This window comes from Saimiri boliviensis, chromosome X (assembly GCF_048565385.1).
Source record: "Saimiri boliviensis isolate mSaiBol1 chromosome X, mSaiBol1.pri, whole genome shotgun sequence".
In the NCBI taxonomy this organism is placed as follows: Eukaryota; Metazoa; Chordata; class Mammalia; order Primates; family Cebidae; genus Saimiri; species Saimiri boliviensis.
This window is the reverse complement of record NC_133470.1, coordinates 64113408-64137036: the sequence shown is the minus strand read 5'-3', so window position 1 is coordinate 64137036 and position 23629 is coordinate 64113408. Positions and strand designations below refer to the sequence as shown.

The window sequence follows — 23629 nt, the reverse complement described above, 5'->3', positions numbered from 1 at the left end:
TAAAAATAGAAATACTACATGATCCAGCAATTCCTTTTCTATTTATAGGCACAAGGGAAATGAAATCAGCATATCAGAGATATCTGCATGCCCATATTCATTGCAGCATTACTCACAATAGCCAAGATATGCAAACAACTGGATTGTCTGTGGATGGATGAATATATATATATATATATATATATATATATATATATATGATGGAATATTATTTGGCCTTAAGAAAGAAGGAATTCCTGCCATTTGTGACAATGTGGATGAATCTGAAGGATATTATACTAAGCGAAATGAGCCAGACATAGAATGACAAATACCACATTATCTCACTGTTGTGGAATCTAGGAAACTTGAATACCTAGAAACAGAGTAGCACAGTAGTTACCAGGGGGAAGGGAGTTGTCCATGCAACTGTCCATTCAGGATTAATATGTTTAATGTTTAGTGGGTGAATAGTGATGCTCTAAATGAGAGCATACATTATTATGCTTGGAGGTCACAGATTCCTTAACTTTTTGATTCTTCCAGAAGTTTTTTTTTTTTTTTTTAATGGTGAAATAAACATGACCCTACAGTGTAAACATTTTAACTTACCTGCCACCTAAAATGGACTGGCAGATTGTCATTTTTCGGTATACTGAATTATTTTGGTATCTGTGCATATTAGTTATGTCTGTTATCTTCTGTAATATATGGTTTATTGTTGTGTATGTCTTTGGATGAATGATGTTATAAATAAATTCAGATGTTAGATTTATTGAAGAAATAATCTACTTAGCTAAAACTTAGCTTAAGTTTTAAAAAATTCAATTAATAACAGCAGCCTTTTCATTTCATTCCATAAAAATCATGGAATTTCAGAGTTGGAATGGACCTTAGAGGGCATGTAATCCAACCCTCTAATTTTCAAATCAATTAATTTAGTTTTTTCATGTTGCCTTCCTCAGTGTATAAATGGAATATATTTTGCTACAAATCCTTCCCTTGAGGTTTTAAAAGTAGAGTCTCTAATTTACAAATAAATTATGTTTCAGAAATGGTTGTAATTCTGTTATTTAAAACTCTGAACATTTTTCCATAGGAAGGATATTATAAATCCCAGTAGGGTTTCAGGACTAGCCCCCAAAAGGTGTGATCCCATTATGTGACAGATATTTTTACCTTTGCAGTGAAAGATGTTTTAAATAATCAGTGCTGTGTATCTCTGGGTTACAGGAAGGAGATGACATTGTACAGGAATATGTGGAAGACTTTCTTTTTATCTGTTACATCTTAGGTGGGTAGTGAGTACATATGTGTTTATTATATTGTTTTCTGAGCTTATATACCTGAAATATTTAATAATTTTAACAATACTTTTTTAGTACCAGAAGTTCACTTTGAATGTGCACATTAAAAAAATTGTTTACCTTGATCTAGGACATTGCTGGACCCTTGGGAAAAAATAAAGATAAATTTAAATAAATATTTACCTTGAATACTTATGCTTAAGGGAAAAAATGGTTTGATTAGAGATGGATAAAGAGGTAGCTGAAAATTCTGAAGGAGTTTCATGGGTAATTTTAAGGGCTTAAATTTGATGGAAGTTACTTAGTTTGCACAGTATGACTTCAGAATATATGATTTTGCTGTTAATTTAAGGGTACTACCAATATTAATCTTTCACCTAGCAGCCATATATAGGCATGGTTTTGAGAGAGAAGAAAGAAAATAGATAGTCATTTACTTGAGGTAACTAGGCAAGTTGTGAAAGGCAAAGGAGGTTAAATTGTATTTGCATGTGCAAACATAGGCAAGATCTTGCTTTGATGTGCAGTTACTTGAATGAGGAGCTAGTGAAAAACATGAAAATGGGGGAGTAAAGCTGGTAGAACTTCCGAATATGGAGAAGGGCAATGAGGACAACAGTGGAGTTAAGTACCAGAAGGGCATCATTACCAGTGCAAGACTTGGTTACTGTGGTGAAGAGATTTGAGAATCCATAGTGTGGTATGAAAGCTTGGGTTCAGCAAAACAATATGCAAATAGCCATTGGTATTTTTGAAATGGTCGTAGTTAACATATAAGGCATATAGAAATGTATTTTACATTTATAAATATATGTAAGCAGAAAACTACTGTTTATTACATTTTAAAAAACAATTGAGGTGATTTTTTTTTTATGATTTGGTTACTTTTTTTGTGTGTATAGAGATTGGTTTTGGGTTGATATAGTTTTTGGTATTTTGCAGTGTACAACATTGATCGTTTTTTATGTTGACACATTATTCCAGCTGTACAACACACTTATGGCATAGGGAAAGCTTAAGTGTTACTTGCCCTTTTCTTACTGGAAAGGGGTCCTGATCCAGACCTCAAGAAAGGGTTCTTGGATCTCACACAAGAAAGAATTTGGGGCAAGTCCTTAGAGTAAAGTGAAAGCAAGTTTATTAATAAAGTAAAGGAGGCCAGGCGCAGTGGCTCACACATGTAATCCCAGCACTTTGGGAGGCCAAGGTGGATGGATCATGAGTTCAAGAGATCGAGACCATCCTGGCCAACGTGGTGAAACCCCGTCTCTACTAAAAATACAAAAATTAGCTGGGCATGGTGATATGTGCCTATAGTCTGAGCCACTCAGGAGACTGAGGCAGGAGAATCTGTTGAACTGGGGAGACGCAGGTTGCAGTGAGCCAAGATCCCGCCACTGCTCTCCAGCCTGGCGACAGAGTGAGACTCCATTTCAAAAAAAAAAAAAAAAAAGTAAGTAAAGGAATAAAAGAATGGCTATTTCATAGGCAGAGCACCAGCATGAGCTGCTGCTCACCCATTTTTATGGTTATTTCTTGATTATATGCTAAACCAGGGGTGGATTATTCATGCCTCCCCATTTTAGACCATATAGGGTAACTTCCTGATGTTGCCATGGCGTTTGTAAACTGTCATGGCACTGGTAGGTATATAGCAGTGAGGATGACCAGAGGTTACCTTTGTTGCTAACTTGGTTTTAGTAGATTTTAGCTGGCTTCTTTGTTGCAACCTATTTTATCAGCTAGGTCTTTATGACCTATATTTGGTGCCAACCTCCTAGCTCATCCTGTGACTTAGAATGCTTAATGTAGCCCAGCAGGTCTCAGCCTTATTTTACCAAGCTCCTACTCAAGATAGAGTTGCTCTGGTTCAAACGCCTCTGACTTTTTTTCCCCTCCATTTTATAAGAGCACCCTTAATCCTAAGAGTTGAAGAAGGATGAAGATCCATCTTCCATTTCTTCAGGCTGATTTTCCTTTGGGTCACGGATCTCTTTAGTATAGTCCCTTCTGTGGTATCCAGAAAGATACTACTGGACCTCACCACTTACCCAAAGTTAGCCTTTGGGTCGGGGATTTCCTCAATATTGTCTCTTCTTGGGTTGCCACAAAGATGGTATTGGAAAGGGGTCTCAATCCAGAGCCCAAGAGAGGGTTCTTGGATATCATTCAAGAAAAAATTCAGAGCAAGTCTTTAGTGTAAAGTGAAAGCAAGTTTATTAAGAAACTAAAGGAATAAAAGATTGGCTATTCTGTAGGCAAAGCAGATTTTTATGATTGTTTCTTGATTATGTGCTAAGGAAGCACATAATCAAGGTGGATTATTTGTGCCTCCCCATTTTAGTCCATATAGGGTAACTTCCTCATGTTGCCATGGCATTTGTAAACTGTCATGGTGCTGATGGTAGTGTAGTAATGAGGATAACCAGAGATCACTCTTGTTGCCATCTTGATTTTAGTGGGTTTTAGCCGCCATCTTTTCTGCAACCTGTTTTATCAGTGAGGTCTTTATGACCTGTATTTTGTGCTGACGTCCGAGCTAATCCTGTGACTTAGTATGCCTTAACCGTCTGGGAATGGAGCCCAGCACGTCTCAGCCTTATATTACCAAGCCACTACTCAAGATGGAGTTGCTCTGCTTCAAATGCCTCTGATGTTTTGGGAGAGACTTTACTCGAGAAGCAAATTTTTCCTCACTAAATTAATCGTAGATTTCAAAAAGGTGTGTGTCCATTTTGCAGATATATGTGTGGTATTACACATGGAGAGATTCTTTATTCTGCCTTCTTTCAGCTTCACTTTTGAAATGTTACCAAGGAGAAAATGGCTTCAAGGAAACTTTGATTGGAGTTGTAAACTAAAGAGTATCTGAGACAGGTCTCAAGTTACAGATTTATTTTGCTAAGGTTAAGGACCATGGCACATGACACAGCCTTAGGAGGTCCTGATAACACCTGTCCAAGTTGGTTTGGTTACAGATTGTGTTTATACAATGGGGTGGGGGGTGGGATGGGACTTCCAGGTCATAGATTGAAAGAGTTAAGCCCTGCCTGAAGAATTGAATTCAGCATAAAGAAATGGTTGTGGAATCCAAGGTTCTTGTCATGTAGATGAAGCTTCCTGGTGGCAAACTTCAGAGATAAAAGATGGTGAATGTCTCTTATCAGGCCTTAAAAGGTGTCAGACTTCCCAGAAAAGACTTAATAAAGGAAAGAGATTCTCTATAGAATGCAAATTTCACCCACAAGAGACAGATTTGCAGGGCCATTTTAGAATATGTCAAAGAAATATATTTTGGGATAAAATACTTTGATTTCCTTCAGGACCTGTTAAGTGTCATGTGTTACTGTAGCAGTCAAGTTGGAATTTGGCATCTTATTGCCACAGATTCTTCTTTGTCAGTCTTAAGATGGCTGTTTTAATGTTAATGCTGGTCAGTTGTTTCTAAACTCCCAAGGGAAGAGGTTATATTGGGGCATGTCCAATTTTCCCCCTCCCTCCGCCCCCAACCAGCATCATGGCCTGAGATAGATTTCCAGGTTGCTTTGGTGTTCCCTTGGCTAAGTGGAGCAGGGGTGGAATCAATTGGTTGGGGGACTTAGAATTTTACATTTGGCTTACAGAGTCCATCATCTGGTTACATAGAGTTGTTTGTCAAAACTGATCTTGTGACCAGTATATAAATTTAGCATTCAGATTAAGACTAAAGAAGGAACAGAAACAAGATGTAGAGCATAAAAGAAAATGCAATAAAAGTTAGAATAAAAGAGGAGTATTTGAAAAGAGTATAAAAGCCATTTAGTAAAGACATTGCCATTGCTTTTGGTGTTTTAGTCATGAAGTCCTTGCCTATGCCTGTGTCCTGGATAGTTTTGCCTACGTTTTCTTCTAGTGTTTTTATGGTGTTAGGTTTTATGTTTAAATCTTTGATCCATCTGGAGTTAATTTCAGTGTAAGGTGACAGGAAGGGGTCCAGTTTCTGCTTTCTGCACATTGCTAGCCTGTTTTCCCAACATCATTTATTAAACATGAAGTCCTTTCCCCATTGCTTATTTTTGCTGGGTTTGTCAAAGATCAGGTGGTTGTAGATGTGTGGTGTTTCTTCTGGGGTCTCTGTTCTGTTCCATTGGTCTGTGTCTCTGTTTTGGTGCCAGTACCATGCTGTTTCGATTACTGTAGTCTTGTAGTATACTTTGAAGTCTGGCAGTGTGAGGTCTCCGGCTTTGTTCTTTTTGCTTAGGATTGTCTTGGCTATGTGGGGTCTCTTGTGATTCCATATGAAGTTTAAAGTGTTTTTTTCCAGTTCTGTGAAGAAGATCAATGGTAGCTTGATGGGGATAGCACTGAATCTATAGATAACTTTGGGCAGTATGGCCATTTTCACGATATTGATTCTTCCTAACCATGAGCATGGAATATGTCTCCGTTTGTGTCCTCTCTTATTTCGTTGAGCAGTGGTTTGTAGTTCTCCTTGAAGAGGTCCTTTACATCCTTTGTTAGTTGTATTCCTAGGTATTTTATTCTATTTGTAGCAATTGTGAATGGGTTTTCGCTCTTGATTTGGCTCTCTGTCTGTTATTGGCAAATAGGAATGCTTGTGATTTTTGCACGTTGATTTTGTATCCTGAGACTTTGCTGAAGTTGCTTATCAGTTTGAGAAGATTTTGGGCTGAGACGATGGGGTCTTCTAGATATACAATCATGTCATCTGCAAATAGAGACAGTTTGACTTCCTTCTTTCCTAGTTGAATACCCTTTATTTCTTTTTCCTGCCTGATTGCTCTGGCTAGAACTTCCAGTACTATGTTGAATAGGAATGGTGAGAGAGGGCATCCTTGTCTAGTGCCTAATTTCAAAGGGAATTCTTCCAACTTTTGCCCGTTCAGTATGATATTGGCTGTAGGTTTGTCATACAGGTATTGATCGACTTATGACCTATGAAACTTATGACCATTTGACTTTATGACCACAATCACTAGCCACAACTGCTCCGCATCTGGCAGCGCAAACTTGCCCAGCTGGGCGTACGACATAGCGGACCAGCTTCTGGCAGCACTACCATCTCCGCATGCACCATTTCAACTGTACATATAGCCTACTCAACTTATGACCAAATCGTGTTACGACCGTTCCGCTGTTCCGACTGTGGTCGTAAGTCGAGCACTACCTGTATATAGCTTTTATCATTTTATGATATGTTCCATCAATACCTAGTTTACTGAGAGTTGTTTTAGCATGAAGGACTGTTGAATTTTATCGACGGCCTCTGCATCAATTGAGATAATCATGTGGTTTTTGTCTTTGGTTCCGTTTATGTGATGGATTACATTTATGGACTTGCATATGTTGAACCAGCCTTGCATCCCCAGGATGAAGCCTACTTGGTTGTGATGGATAAACTTCTTGATGTGCCGATGAAATCTGTTTGCCAGTATCTTATTGAAGATTTTTGCGTCGATGTTCATCATGGATATTGGCCTGAAGTTTTCTTTTTTAGTTGAGTCTCTGCCTGGTTTTGGTATCAGGATGATGTTGGTCTCATAAAATGAGTTAGGGAGGATTCCCTCCTTTTGTATTGTTTAATACAGTTTCAGATGACAATAAAAGCCAGGTTAGACAAATGATATCTAATTAAACTTCAGAGATTCTGTACAACAAAAGAAACCATCATTAGAGTGAATCAGCAACCAACAGAATGGGAAAAAATTTTTGCAATCTACCCATCTGACAAAGGGCTAATATCCAGAATCTACAAAGAACTAAAACAGATATACAAGAAAAAAACAAACCCATTCAAAAGTGGGTGAAGGATATGAACAGACACTTTTCAAAATAGGACATATATTAGGCTAACAAACATATGAAAAAATGCTAATCATCACTGGTCATTAGAGAAATGCAAATTAAAACCACACTGAGATATCTCCAGTTAGAATGGTGATCATTAAAAAATTGGGAGACAACAGATGCTGGAGAGGATGTGGAGAAATAGGAACACTCTTACACAGTTGGTGGGAGTGTAAATTAGTTCAACCATTGTGGAAGACAGTGTGGTGATTTCTCAAGGATCTAGAAATAGAAATTCCATTTGACCCAACAATCCCACTGTTGGGTATATACCCAAAGAACTATAAATCGTTCTACTATAAAGACACATGCACACGTATGTTCATTGCAGCCCTGTGTACAATAGCAAAGACTTGGAACCAACCCAAATTCCCATCAATGATAGATTGGACAAAGAAAATGTGGTACATATACACCATAGAATACTACGCGGCCATAAAAAACGTTGAGTTCGTGTCCTTTGTAGGGACTTGGATGAATCTGGAAACCATCATTCTCAGCCAACTGACCTAAGAACAGAGAGCCAAGCACCATATGTTCTCACTCATAGGTGGGTGTTGAACAATGAGAACACGTGGACTCAGGGAGAGAAGCATCACACACAGGGGACAGTTTGGAGGGGCTAGGGGAGAGAAAATAGGGGGTGGGGAGGGAGGAGATGGTGGGGAGGGATAACATGGGGAGTAATGCCAGATATAATATGCACCCAAAGTAAAATAAATTATTTTGAAAAAAAGAGAAAGAAAGAAATTGAGTTGAAGACTTTAGGGGATTTAGGAAGCAAAGACCAAAAAAAAAAAAAGAGGCAGACAGAAACCAGAAACAAGGAAGATGAAAAGAAAATTTGACATTTATAATGAGTAATACAATTTACTTCATACCTGGACCACAACTTCTATTGTCTTTTTTTCTTTCTTTCTTTCTTTTTTTTTTTTTTTTTTTGTTTTTGTTTTTGAGACAGAGTCTCACTCTATTGCCAGGCTGGAGTGCAGTGGTGCAATCTTGGCTCACCACAACCTCCGCCTCCTGGGTTCAAGCAATTATCTTGCCTCAGCCTCCAGAGTAGCTGGGACTACAGGTGTGTGCCACCATGCCCAACTAATTTTTGTATTTTTAGTAGAGACAGGGTTTCACCATGTTGGCCAGGATGATCCCAATCTTCTGACCTCATGGTCCGCCCACCTCAGCCTCCCAAAGTGCTGGGATTGGGCATGAGCCACCGTGCCCAGCCTATTTTTTGTCTTTTTAGACATGCCTTGAAAGCATAATTATCTCTCCAATATTGGCTGTGGTTTTAATTTTATGTATGTTTATGAACCAAAGAAATCTTTGAATATTAAGTGTCCACTGAAACTTCCCCCTACTTTTTTTTTTCCTGTCAGCAGAGCCCAGAGTCATTAAAAAGTATCATGTGGCAGAGAGTGGGAAAAGGAAATTCAAGACAGTTCTTAGATGCTGCAAAGGTAAGATTGAGCAAACACATCTACATATAGCTGGGAAAAACCTGTAAGCCCTTGGAGCATTTCCCAGTTTATACTACATACTTTACATCTCCCTTTTCATGTTTTTCTAAATGCTGGCAAGATGAATAAAAAGATATGTTTCTGCTTCAGGAAATGCAGAGAGAAGTATTGATGTTTTCTATCCCTGGAAAAATCTATCTGAATCTCTTGAGATCAGTGCCAACTAGAGTAACATTTTCAAAAAGCTTTTATAAATGTAATAGCAACTTGTTGACACTTAAATTTATTCTGCTAATTTATATCTGATATATGAAATGTTTTATGTTTTTTGATGTTATCGATGTTGAGATAGCAGAAATACCAAGGGATTCTAAGCTTATTAGAGCCCATGAGGTAGGTAATGCTGGATTTACATGTTGATGAGGTTATTTTTCATTGCTTATATAAGTGAAAGACATCTTTTAAAATTCCCAGTGCTTTAAAATAAGACCATAAATCTCCATGATGGAAAAGACTAGAAAATTAGAAGACAGTCTAAATTCTGGGTACTTTGTTCTTTTTGTTTTGTTTTGTTTTTTAAATAATAAAATAACAAGGCATTGTTCTAATTTATGTAGAGGCTGTAGAAATTAATTATATTTTCCATTATTAAAGTGTTAAGGGGACAATGTGGTTAGTCTTCTCATTGTCTATGATACCAGTAAGTTTATTTCTATTTTAATCTTTTATTAAAGCCCTCCCTATTTCATGTGGTAGTCACGAGGCCCCTTGATAAAACTTGTTGCTCGGTCTTTCAGAGGAAAAAAATGGCACAAAGAGATATTGTCAGACTAAGAATTACCTTTTGATATTTTCCTTTTACAAAGTACTTTAAGATTATTGATCCAAAAATCAATAACTTGTTTATGGCAATTACATTTTCTGCCTCAACTGGTGAGAACAAGAAGTCACCTTTTGCTTTTTGTAATTCCATTTTCATAGCTTGGCCTAGAGCTGATATTGTTATGCTATATATGATAGTGATACACATTTGTGTTTGTAAAGAACTGTGCCCTTGTTCATTAATTATTGATTATTATGGCTACTGAAAAATCATCTAATCCAATAGGTATTGAAACTTACTTTACCCATGTTTAAGATACTGTGGTATGTTCCATTGGAGATACAAAGTTAAAAGACATTGTCTCTGATCTTAAGAAATTTATCACGTAATAAGAAAGGCAAAATAACCTATGTAAATGACTACAAGATAGGCATAAGACACACTATGAAATATTAAAAAATACCTTGTTTCTAAATGTGTATGTGAACCAGTACAATAAGCAAAATAATCAGTTGTTTAAAATCAGCTGTATTAACTATAAAACAGAAATGTATACACAAGGAAAGCAAGTGAGATATAATAGCTGTATATTACACCTGCTTGCCAATAATGGAATAAAAGATTATCAGCACTCTAGGAGTGAATGACATTGGGAAAGCCAGTATAAGTCAAGTGGAAGTGTAAAACAAGTTAAATCCTTTAAACATGAGTTTCAAAAGCTATTTAGAGAAAGTGACTTCTGTGAGTTTGTTGTATCTTAAAATTTCTTATGTAAATTTAGCTATAAGTTAATTCTGGAGGTGTTTTGCTTTACTATGCCAGACTAAGTACTATACCTTTGAATTTGTTTTGGAAGCATTCATTAGATTAGACTGTTTAAGCCAGGTTTTGAAATATCTGAAATTCTGTAATAGCTAATAGACTTCTTGGTATCATCTTCAATTAGGTTCTCCAGGTGTGGCCACTGATAGAAAAGAGGACATGTTGGCATGGTCATGCAGGAGGAGGACTCCACACAGACCCAAAAGAAGGGGTAAGAGTCAGTAACAAATAACTGGAAATTCTTGATGATTGTGCTTGCATGGAAGATATATGTGTTTTGGATTATAATATTCTAGAATATTTTGCTTGACTCATCTAACTGCATGTTCTCTAATGAAAAAAATAAATATGTGAATTGACCATAGTTTTATAGATGATATTTTCTCAGACTTAAAACAGAAATTAATGTTTGACTAAAAAAGAAAAGTTATCTATCCACCTAAATGTTATAGTTCTTTAAAATAGCGTTAGTTGAGGTTATTTGTTATGTAATCTAGCTTTATAATAAGTAAGCAAATTATATTTAGCACCTAAAAAACAATTTGTGTGTGTGTGTGTGTGTGTGTGTGTGTGTGTATGTGTGTTCTTCAAGGTTATTGTTTCCCCTTCTATACACTTAGAGAAATCCTAGAATATCCCCTACCTTCCTGGCAAATCCTCTGTCCACCTGATCCACCTAGTTATCCATATTCTTTGTCATTATTATCATCATCATTATGTAGACATGCTAAGCAGTAGGGCTGTTGAAATAAAAAGACTTGCATTCTATATTTTTGATCAGTAAGTCAAAAATGTCATTGGAATACTGTTATACAGTATTACATCTGGCCCTTTTTCTCTGAGCTTGCCTTTATTTTCTTCCTCTGGCTTTACCTAATCAGTATATACATGTTATCTCTAAGTAGAAATGATATTTTTGGTGTTGGTGGTCAAGTGAACAAATTTTATGTAAAATTTCTCTTTAAATTGTAGAGAGAGAAGTAAATGTTAGTTATTTTATTGATAAAAAGTGATTGGCAGGAGTTTTCAGTGCTTTTTTCTATTCTTCTTTGATTCCCAGTACAGCTCTTCTTTCAAGGAACTCAAAACACGTTACATTCATGTTTCTGTCCTATTTTGAACATTATTTTCCATCACAGCTGATTTTTAAAACAACAAAGTATGATAAAATAAAACTTTTAAAGATTAACCCAAATAGTGAGACTTGTTTATCTGTGCATTAGTCTTTGGTATGATATTTGCCAGTTTCCAGGATGATCTGTCACCAAGGCCTCTTAAGGATAGTTGCTAATAATGTTCTAAACACAACCAAAAATATGTTGACTTAATGCAGGAGAAGCAGCTACTTCTTTTAGGTTCAAGCGATATAAACTTCAAGACAATTTCTCTCTGCTCCAGTAAAATAAAGCAAAACTCATTGTAATAATTTGTTTAGTCTTTAGTCCTTTGTTCTTTTTTCCTTGCCATCTTTGTATTAGTTTAGCAGTTTTAGCTAATTAGAATCATAGAAACATATAGCTTGGAGACCATGCCAGAAAAGAAATAGTATGGAGTTGTAGTTAAAGGCTTGAGCTCTGGAGCCAGACTGCCTGGATTTGATTGTGGCTCCATCACTTGCTAGTAGAATGACCTTGTGCAAGTTACTTAATCTCTCTGCCCTTCAGTTTCTTCATCTGTAAAATGGAGATGATAATTTTGAAGGGGATTTAAATGAGTTAACTCCTCATGCCATGTTAAAGCTGTTAAGTAGTGCTTGACACATAGTAAGTACTCAATAAATTTTAGCTGCTGTTGTTATAATGTGAGATTGTAAGGCCTGTCCTCTACCATAATCAATTTATTTATAAAGTATATATTGAATACCTTCTTTGTGCTAAACTCTGTGTTAAGTATTGACAATATGATAATGAACAGGACGAAATTTCTGCTGTGTAGAAACTTAACAGGTTACATGGCAGAACATCTAAATGACCCTGTACAAGTTTTATCACTGTGACAACAGATTTTACCTTATAACCAACGGAAATCTGTAGTGCTTTACTTTCTGTTTGTTCTTTATAGAGAAGAGATCTCGCTATGTTGCCTAAGCTGCTCTCAAACTCCTGGGCTTAAACGACCCTCCCATGTAAGCCTCCCAGAGTATCTGGGACTATAAGTGTACACCATCAAACCCAGCTTTGCTTCACTTCTTACTCATTTACCTGTGTGTCTGTTCTTAACAACTAAGAATCAGTATTAATAATGCTGCTCAGAAGTTATTTAAATCATCCATTATATATTTTATTTATGTATCATAAAGAGTTCATGAAAAAAGGTGGCAAATTTCACTATTTGAAAACTCCTGGTTTTAAAGTAGATGAATTAAGGAATACTTTTATAATAGAATCCCCAGATGTTTAAAGGATTTTGGAGCTTTATTCTTGCATTTAAATTTTTATTCGTATGCTGGTTTGAAGAGGCATCTGCTAGTAAATTTAGTTAGCCATGGCCTCTTAAAAAGGACACAAATAATGAAGAGCTTAATGAAAAGACTCTTAGATTTTTCTTTTTTTCTTTTTTTTTTTTTATTGCATTTTAGGTTTTGGGGTACATGTGAAGAACATGCAAGATTGTTGCATAGGTACACACATGGCAGTGTGGTTTGCTGCCTTCCGTCCCCTCACCTGTATCTGTCATTTCTCCCCATGCTATATCTTCCCACCTCCCCACCCCCCCATCCCTCCCCCATTTCCCCCCAACGGACCCAGTGTGTAGTGCTTCCCTCTCTGTGTCCATGTGTTCTCATTGTTCAACACCCGCCTATGAGTGAGACTATACGGTGCTTGATTTTCTGCTCTTGTGTCAGTTTGCTGAGAATGATGGTTTCCAGGTTCATCCATGTCCCTACAAAGGACGTGAACTCATCGTTTTTGATGGCTGCGTAATATTCCATGGTGTATATGTACCATATTTTCCCTATCCAGTCTATCATCGTTGGGCATTTGGGTTGGTTCCAGGTCTTTGCTATTGTAAACAGTGCTGCAAAGAACATTCGTGTGCACGTGTCCTTGTAGTAGAATGATTTATAATCCTTTCGATATATACCCAGTAATGGGATTGCTGTGTCAAATGGGATTTCTATTTTTAGGTCCTTGAGGAATCGCCACACTGTCTTCCACAATGGTTGAATTAATTTACATTCCCACCAACAGTGTAAAAGTGTTCCTATTTCTCCACATCCTCTGCAGCATCTGTTGTTTCCCGATTTTTTAATGATCGCCATTCTAACTGGTGTGAGATGGTATCTCAATGTGGTTTTGATTTGCATTTCTCTGATGACCAGTGATGATGAGCATTTTTTCATATGTTTGTTGGCCTCCTGTATGTCTTCTTTTGTAAAGTATCTGTTCATATCCTTCACCAATTTTTGAATGGGCTTGTTTTTTTCTTGTAGATCTGCTTTAGTACTTTGTAAATTCTGGATATCAGCCCTTTGTCAGATGGGTAGACTGCAAAAATTTTTTCCCATTCTGTTGGTTGCCAATTCAATCTACTGACTGTTTCTTTTGCCGTGCAGAAGCTGTGGAGTTTGATTAGGTCCCATTTGTCTATTTTGGCTTTTGTTGCCATTGCTTTTGGCGTTTTGGTCCTTGCCTACACCTATGTCCTGAATGGTTTTGCCTAGATTTTCTTCTAGGGTTTTTATGGTGTTAGGTCTGATGTTTAAGTCTTTAATCCATCTGGAGTTAATTTTGGTGTAAGGTGTCAGGAAGGGGTCCTGTTTCTGCTTTCTGCACATGGCTAGCCGGTTTTCCCAACACCATTTATTAAACAGGGAGTCCTTTCCCCATTGTTTGTTTTTGTCAGGTTTGTCAAAGATCAGATGATTGTGGGTATGTTGTATTTCCTCTGAGGCCTCTGTTCTGTTCCATTGGTCTATATCTCTGTTTTGGTACCAGTACCATGCTGTTTTGATTACTGTAGCCTTGTAGTACAGTTTGAAGTCCGGTAGTGTGATGCCTCCTGCTTTGTTCTTTTTGCTTAGAATTGACTTGGCTATGTGGGCTCTCTTTTGGTTCCATATGAAGTTTAAGGTGTTTTTTTCCAGTTCTGTGAAGAAGGTCATTGGTAGCTTGATGGGAATAGCGTTGAATCTGTAAATTACTTTGGGCAGTATGGCCATTTTCACGATGTTGATTCTTCCTAACCATGAACATGGAATGTTTCTCCATCTCTTTGTATCCTCTCTTATTTCGTTAAGCAGTGGCTTGTAGTTCTCCTTGAAGAGGTCCTTTACGTTCCTTGTTAGTTGTATCCCTAGGTATTTTATTCTCTTTGTAGCAATTGTGAATGGCAGTTCGTTCTTGATTTGGCTGTCTTGAAGTCTATTACTGGTGTATAGGAGTGCTTGTGATTTTTGCACGTTGATTTTGTATCCTGAGACTTTGCTGAAGTTGTTTATCAGTTTCAGGAGATTTTGGGCTGAGATGATGGGGTCTTCCAGATATACAATCATCTCATCTGCAAATAGAGACAATTTGATTTCCTCCTTTCCAATTTGGATACCCTTTATTTCTTTTTCTTGCCTGATTGCTCTGGCTAGAACTTCTAGTACTATATTGAATAGGAGTGGTGAGAGAGGGCATCCTTGTCTAGTGCCAGATTTCAAAGGGAATGCTTCCAGTTTTTGCCCATTCAGTATGATATTGGCTGTTGGTTTGTTGTAAATAGCTTTTATTGTTTTGAGATACGTTCCGTCAATACCTAGTTTATTGAGGGTTTTTAGCATAAAGGGTTGTTGAATTTTGTCAAAAGCCCTCTCTGCATCAATCGAGATAATCATGTGGTTTTTGTCTTTGGTTCTGTTTATGTGGTGAATTACGTTTATGGACTTGTGTATGTTGAACCAGCCTTGCATCCCCGAGATGAATCCTACTTGATCATGGTGGATGAGCTTTTTGATATGCTGTTGCAATTGGTTTGCCAGTATTTTATTGAAGATTTTTGCATCTATGTTCATCATGGATATTGGCCTGAAATTTTCTTTTCTTGTTAAGTCTCTGCCAGGTTTTGGTATCAGGATGATGTTTGTTTCGTAAAATGATTTGGGAAGGATTCCCTCTTTTTGGATTGTCTGGAATAGTTTCAGAAGGAATGCTATCAGCTCCTCTTTGTATGTCTGGTAGAATTCAGCTGTGAACCCATCTGGACCTGGGCTTTTTTTGGGTGGTAGACTCTTTATTGCTGCCTCGACTTCAGACCATGTTATTGGTGTATTCAGGGTTTTGGCTGTTTCCAGGTTTAGGCTTGGGAGGATGCAGGTGTCCAGGAATTTATCCCTTTCTTCCAGGTTTACTAGTTTATGTGCATAGAGTTGTTTGTAATAATCTCTGATGATGGTTTGGATTTTCGTGGAATCTGTGGTGATATCCCCTTTATCGTTTTTTATTGCATCAATTTGGTTATTTTCTCTTTTCTTTTTTATTAATCTGGCTAGTGGTCTGTCTATTTTGTTGATCTTTTCAAAAAACCAGCTCCTGGATTTATTGATTTTTTGAAGTGTTTTTTGTGTCTCCAATTCCTTCAGTTCTGCTCTGATCTTAGTTATTTCCTGTCTTCTGCTAGGTTTTGAGTTTTTTTGATCTTGCTCCTGTAGCTCTTTCAAATTTAATGATAGGGTGTCAATTTTAGATCTCTCCTTTCTTCTCATGTGGGCTCTCATTGCTATATATTTTCCTCTAGAGACTGCTTTAAATGTGTTCCAGAGATGCTGGTATGTTGTGTCTTCGTTCTCATTGGTTTCAAAGAACATCTTTATTTCCGCCTTCATTTCATTGTTTATCCAGTCAACATTCAAGAGCAAGTTGTTCAGTTTCCGTGAAGCTGTGCGGTTCTGAGTTAGTTTCTGCATTCTGAGTTATAACTCGATTGCACTGTGGTCTGAGAGACTGTTTGTTATGATTTCTGTTCTTTTGCATTTGCTGAGGAGTGATTTATTGCCAATTATGTGGTCAATTTTAGAGTAGGTGTGATGTGGTGCTGAGAAGAATGTATATTCTGTGGATTTGGGGTGGTGAGTTCTGTAAATATCTATTAGGTTTGCCTGTTCCAGGTCTGAGTTCAGGTCCTGGATATCGTTGTTGATTTTCTGTCTGGTTGATCTGTCTAATATTGACAATGGGGTGTTAGTCTCCCACTATTATTGTGTGGGAGTCTAAGTCTCTTTGTAAGTCATTAAGAACTTGCCTTATGTATCTGGGTGCTCCTGTATTGGGTGCGTATATATTTAGCATCGCTAGCTCTTCTTGTTGCAGTGATCCTTTTACCATTATGTAATGTCCTTCTTTGTCTCTTTTGATCTTTGTTGCTTTAAAGTCTATTTTATCAGAGATGAGAATTGCAACTCCTGCTTTTTTTTGCTCTCCATTTGCTTGGTAGATCTTCCTCCATCCCTTTATTTTGAGCCTTTGTGTATCCTTGCATGTAAGATGGGTTTCCTGGATACAGCACACTGATGTGTTTTGGCTTTTTATCCAATTTTCCAGTCTGTGTCTTTTGATTGGGGCATTTAGTCCATTGACATTTAGGGATAGTATTGTTATATGTGAATTTGATACTGTCATTTTGATGCTACCTGGCTGTTTTGTTGGTTGGTTGATGCAGCTTCTTGATTGTGTTGATGCTCTTTTACCATTTGGTGTGTTTTTGGAGTGGCTGGTACTGGTTGTTCCTTTATAACTGTAAAGCCTCTTACAGGAGTTCTTGTAGAGCAGGTTTGGTGGTGATGAAATCTCTGAGTGCTTGCTTGTTCACAAAGGATTTTATTTTTCCTTCACTTATGAAGCTTAGTTTGGCTGGATAGGAGATTCTGGGTTGAAAGTTCTTTTCTTTGAGGATGTTGAATATTGGCCCCCAATCTCTTCTGACTTGTAGGGTTTCTGCTGAGAGATCTGCTGTGAGTCTAATGGGCTTCCCTTTGTGGGTAACCCGACCTTTCTCTCTGGCTGCCCTTAGCATTTTCTTTCATTTCAACCCTGGTGAATCTGACGATTATGTGCCTTGGGGTTGGTCTTCTTGAGGAATATCTTTGTGGTGTTCTCTGTATTTCTTGGATTTGAATATTGGTCTGCCTTGCTAGGTTGGGGACGTTTTCCTGGATAATATCCTGAAGAGTATTTTCCAGCTTGGATTCATTCTCTTCCCCACATTCAGGTACACCTATCAGACGTAGATTAGGTCTTTTCACATAGTCCCACATTTCTTGAAGATTTTGTTCATTCCTTTTTGCGCTTTTTTCTCTGTTCTTGCCTTCTCTTTTTATTTCATTGAGTTGATCTTCGACCTCTGATAGCCTTTCTTCTGCTTGGTCAATTCGGCTGTTGAAGCTTGTGCATGCTTCACGAAGTTCTCGTGTTGCGTTTTTCAGCTCCGTCAATTCACTTATATTCCTCTCTATGCTGTCCATTCTCGTTAGCATTTTGTCCAATCTTTTTTCAAGGTTCCTATTTTCTTTGCGTTCAGTTAGAACATGTTCTTTTAGCTCACTGTAGTTTCTTACTACCCACCTTCTGAAGTCTGATTCTGTCATTTCATCACCCTCCTTCTCCATCCGGTCTGGTTCCCTTGCTGGTGAGGAGTTGTGTTCCCTTTTAGGAGGAGAGGTGTTCTGGTTTCGGGAGTTTTCATCCTTTTTGCGCTGGTTTCTTCCCATTTTTGTGGGTTTATCCACCTGTTGTCTTTGTAATTACTGTCTTTCAGATTGGGCCTCTGAGTGAACTTCTAGTTCATGGATGCTGAAGTTACTTCTTTTTTTTTTTTTTTTTTAAGCATTCCTTCTAACAGTCTAGCCCCTCTGCTGTAGGACTGCTGAGGTCCTCTCCAGGCCCTGCTTGCCTGGAGATCACCTGCAGCAGCTGCAGAACAGTAAGGGTTGCTGCCAATTTCCTCTTCTGCTATCTTTGTCCCAGAAGGATGCTCGCCTACTGTCAGTCCATCCTGTCCTTTATGAGGTGAGGGTTTGGATCTGTGGGGGTCAGGGAGCTACTTGAGGAGACAGTCTATCTTTTATTGCGGCTTAAGTCCTGAGTTGTGAGCTCCGTTGTTCGTTCAGAGCTGCTGGGCAGGTACGTTTAGGTCTACTGCAGCTGGACTCATAAAGCCCTTTTTGTTCCCAGGTGCTCTGTCCCAGGGAGTTGGAGCTTTATGAGTTTCCGTTGAACTACTGCCTTTTTTGATTTTTCTTTCAGGTCTGACCCGCCCAGCTAGCAGCTTGCCTAGCCACTGCCTGCCCGCAGGGGCTTTGCTGAGCTGCTGTGGGCTCCGCCCACCTGCCCTGAGCTCTTCCTGCTGTCCTGTTTATATGGGCATAGTTAGAACTGTCTCTGCAATGGTGTCCCCGCCTCTGTTATGGCGGACTCTCTCTTGTGGCAGGTTGCCTCGGCAACGGTGGGTTGCCTCGGCAAAGGCAGCCTGCCTCTATAGCGGTGGAGAGTCTCAGTAATGGCGGAAGCCCCTCCGCCACTGAGCTGGACTGTCCTGGTTCAGCTGTGCTTGGTTTGAAGGGCTCAACCTAGAGGGTTTCCAATTACTGTTTTTGTTTTTGTTGTTGTTGGGGGCGGGGGGCTGGGACCAACCGAGCCTGATCACCTGGCTCCCTGACTCAGAGTCTTTTCTTTTAAGTTGAAGGACCCTGCATTCCAGTCGCTTGTTGAAAAGCGCAGGGATCCCCCGTGCTGCGACTCACGGAGTCGGCTCGAACTGCGGCGCCAGCTCCTGGCGGATTTTTTGCCTAGGAATCTCCTGGCCTGGCTCGCTATTTCAGATGAATGGGCAACTCTGCTGTCTCAGGGCTCTGATTGCCAGCTAAGAGGGCTCCCAGACCAGTGGTTTTTTACTGAGAACCGCAGCAACAGGGCGTGGTCACTGCAGCTGTGCGGGCGGAATTGGCCCCGCGGGGGCCAAAACAGCCGCACTGGCTGGGACTGCGATGCTGGGGACCCCTCTGCCTGGGTATTTCCTGGTCTGTGGGCAATAAGAGTTCGTCTGGAAATGCGGCGTCCACTCACCCTCTGCACTTTCACTGGGAGCTGAAGTCCTGAGCTGTTCTTAGGCGGCCATCTTCCCAGCATTCTGCTTATTTCATTAGACCCTTAGATTTTTCTTGACTTATTCCTTTTTATGTTAGAAACACATTCTTATTGATTGGACACAGAAGCTAGTAGTTTTTAAGAGAAATTATCACTTACTAGAGTAATCGGAGTGCTTTATGTAATCAGAAGAAGTAAAACAGTAACTTGGAATATTTTAAAATGGTATTAAAATATGGAGTAACTTGGAGGATTAAAAATTGGAAGATTGGAGAGAGGCTTGTTAAAATGAGTGGACACATCAGACTAGTGGGCAAGCATACCTAGATGACGTGGTGAGGCTGTTATGCAACTCTGATTTCATACATATTCAAGCAGGCTTATGATCTTCATTTGATTTCTACAATTGTCTTCCCTTTGGGATAGAAAATTCATCGTCTGGCCAATTTGAATATCAGTCTGGCTGGTAGTTCTTTTTATTGTAAATTATTAAATGGACTTTCGAATACAAATCCGTCAAATATGTAGCATAATCCATTTAAGGAAAGGATCTAATCACCACTGAATAAGTTCTTCATCAAAGTTTCAGACCAACAAAGCCCAGAAAACAAACTGACATATAATGTAACAAAAATAGTAAAGCCTTTCCTGACAACTAATACATACTTTCTTCTTTCATCCCAAACTCACTATGTGTATATCTCCAACAAGATATGTGTATATCTCTGTTGTTGGCTGTGGGTTTGCCATATATAGCTTTGATTATTTTGAGGCATATTTTTTCTACGTCTAGTTTATTGAAGGTTTTTATCATGAAGGGATGCTGGATTTTATTGAATGCTTTTTCTGCATCTGTTGAGATGATAAGATGGTTTTTGTTTTTAATTCAGTTTATGTAGTAAATCACATTTATTGATTTGCATATATTGCATATACTCTTTCATCCCTGGAATAAAAGCCACTTGATCATGGTATATTATCTTTTTGTTGTGCTGTTGGATTTGGTTTACTGATACTGATACTTCATTGAAAATTTTTACATTTATGTTCATCAGGGATATTGGCCTGTAGGTTTTTTGTTTTGTTTTGTTTTTGTTTTTGGTTGCTTCCTTGCCTGATTTTGGTATTAGGATAATGCTGCCCTTATAGAATGAGTTACGGAGGATTCCCTCTTCCTGAAATGTTTTGGAACAGTTTCAGTAGGATTAGTGCCAGTTCTTTATATGTCTAATGAAATTTGTCTGTGAATCTGCCTGGTTCTGGAGTTTTTTGGTTTGTTTGTTTGTTTCGAGATTTTTTATTACTGATTCAATTTTAAAACTCATATTGGTTTGTTCCTTATTTCTGGTTTTTTCCTCATTGAATCTTGGGAGGTTGTACATTTCCAGAAATTTATCTGTTTCCTCTAGGTTTTCTAATTTGTATGCATAGAGGTGTCCATAGTAGTCTCTGATGATATTTTGTGTTTCTGCGGTATCAGTTGTAATGTCTCCTTTTCCATTTCTCATTGTGTATATTTGAATTTTATATTTTTTTCTTGGTCAATCTAGCGGGCGGTCTTTCAACTTTGTTTATCTTTTCAAAGAATCAATCTTTTATTTTGTCAATAGACACAGGAAGAACATTTGATAGAATTCAATATCTCTTCATAATAAGAATTCTTAGCAAAGTAGGCATAGAAAAACCCAACACAGTAAATGCCCTATATGACTTACCCATGGGTAACAACAACTGAATGGGAAAAAGTTGAAAGCCTTTCCACCAAAAATCTGTAACAAAACAGGGATGCCCATTTCCAGCACTCCCATTCAACATGGTACTAGAAGTCCTAGCCAGAGCAATCAGGCAAGAGAAACAAATAAAAGACATCCAAATTGGGGAAGAAGTCAGATTGTCTCTCTTAGTTGATGACATGATTTTATATCTAGAAGAAACCTATAGAATTCACCAGTGGAACTCTTATATCTGATAAATTAATTTGGTAAAGTTACAGGACACAAAATCAACATATAAAAATCAGTAGCCTTTCTATACACCAATGGTGAAGTCACTACAAAAAAAAATTAAGAAGGCAGTCCCACTTATAATGGCTACCCCAAAAAAATACTCAGGAATAAATCTAACCAAAGAGGTGAAAAATCTCTACAAGGAAAACTATAAGATTATTTTTCATAGAAATAGAAAAAAGAATTCAAAAATATGCATGGAACCGAAAAAAGAGCCCATGCAGCCAAAGCAATCCTGAGCAAAAAGAACAAAGCTGGAGACATCACCCTACCTGACTTGAAAATATATTATAAGGCTATAGTAAGAAAAATGGCATGATATTGGAATAAAAACAGATACATAGACTAATACAGCAGAATAGAAAATCCAAATATAAATCAATGTATTTATAGCCAGCTGATTTTCAACAAAGGCATCAAGAACATACACCAGGAAAAGCACACTTTAATAAATTGTGCTGGCAAAATTGGAGTCTGTATGTAGAAAAATGAAACTGAATCCCTATCTCTTTCACCATGTAAAAAAATCAACTCATGATGGATTAAAGGCTTAAATGTAAGACTTGAATCTATAAAACTACTAGAAGAAAAAGTAGGGACAACACTTTAGGACATTGGTCTATGCAAAGATTTTGTGGTGAAGACCTGAAGAGCAGACAGCAACACCAAAAATAACTGGGACTATATTAAGCTAAAAAACTTCTGCACAACAAAAGGAACAACAGAGTGAAGAGACAGCCTGTTAAATGGGAGAAAATATTTTCAAACTATTCATCCAACAAGAGACTACTATTCAAAATAGACAAGGAACTCAACTCAATAATAAATACTTCAATTAAGAAGACATTTCTAAAAAGAAGACATACAGATGGCCAAAACGTATATGGAAAAATGCTTAACATCGCAAATCATCACGGAAATGCAAATCAAGACTACATGAAATATCCTTTCCCCCCAGTTAGAATGGCTGTGATTAAAAAGACAAAAAATAGCAGTTGTTGGTGAGGATGCAGAGAACGGGAAGCTCTTATACACCATTGGAGGAAATGTAAATTAGTACAATCACTATGAAAAACAGTGTGGAGATTTCTGAAAAAACTAAAACTAGAAATACCATATGATCCAGTGAGCCCACTACTGGGTATTTATCCAAAGGAAAGGTAATTAGTATATCAAAAGGATACTTGCAAGTTGTATGTTGATTGCAGCACTATTCACAGTAGCTAATATGGAAACAACTTAAGTGTCCATCAATGGGAAATTTGATAATATAAATATGGAATACTCTTAGTCCATAAAAAAGAGTGAAATTGTGTCATTTGCAGCAACATGGATGGAACTGGAGGTCAGTATATTAAGTGAAATAAGTCAGGCACAGAAAGACAAATATCACATATTATCACTCTTATGTGGGAGCTAAGAAAGTTGTTCTTATGGAGGTAGAGAATACAGTGATAGATATCAGAGCCTGGTAAGAGTGTGTGGTTAGGAGTCGTGGGTAGAGGGAGATTGGTAAATGGGTAGGTACAAACCTACAGTTAGATAAAAGGTGTAAGTTTTAATGTTTGATAGCAGAGTAGGGTGACTATAGTTAGCAATACTGTATATTTCAAAGTCGCTGGAAGAGAGAACTTGAAATATTCCCATCACATAGAAATGATAAATAGGCAAGGAGATAGATACACCAAATACTCTGATTTGATCATCACACATTCTATACATTCAACAAAATATCATCTGTATCCCATAAGTATGTAAAATATTATCAATCAATCAAAAATGTGCCTCAGCCTCTGAAATGCCTCTTTGGTTTGGTCTCCACTTAAAAAAAGACATTATTTTTCAAACTTTATAGTTTATCAAAACTAATGGAATTCATGTACTTTACAGCCTAATGGACTCATAATGCATGATTACACAACTTCAGAACCCATTTTGTTAAATGAAGTGGTGACATTTTATGCACTATTAAGCCAACTAGAATAATTTTATTGCTCTTAGCCATAACTTCTCTGTGTCCTTACTGAAAAAATTCTGGGATGTGTTATAGAAGGTTTTGATAGGAGAGAATGTTTCTAAAGATATGCGGAAACAGGGCCTTTTTCCATTATTCCATCAAGAAAAATAAGATAGACAAAACTCATGAAATGGGAAAGTGGTTGAAATGCCCTAGTTTGTATTATAATGCTTTGAATTATATTTATCTCAAAATAATTCTGTTGGGAAAGTGAATTTTAAAATTACTGCCTTAAAAGGCCTTACCAGTTATAAGAGCATGTGTATCTGTATGTATAAAATAAAGCATTAAGAAATACAC

General features: G+C 37.7%; 1 protein-coding gene across 4 annotated transcripts in view; it reads left to right on the top strand.

Annotated features, from left to right (window-relative positions):
• Nucleotides 1–23629, top strand: part of ABCB7 (ATP binding cassette subfamily B member 7) — a 129239-nt gene that overhangs the window by 48740 nt on the left and 56870 nt on the right. Inside the window, exons 1-3 of one of the 4 annotated variants that reach the window (XM_074391824.1) lie at nucleotides 1237–1273; nucleotides 8519–8596; nucleotides 10366–10452. In XM_074391824.1, the coding sequence (XP_074247925.1) occupies nucleotides 8543–8596; nucleotides 10366–10452 (141 nt within the window). In that variant the 5' untranslated portion in view covers nucleotides 1237–1273; nucleotides 8519–8542. Of the gene's footprint in view, nucleotides 1–1236; nucleotides 1274–8515; nucleotides 8597–10365; nucleotides 10453–23629 lie in introns of those variants that run through there. The other 3 variants (XM_010347367.3, XM_003936860.3, XM_010347368.3) reach the window with 3 other exon arrangements.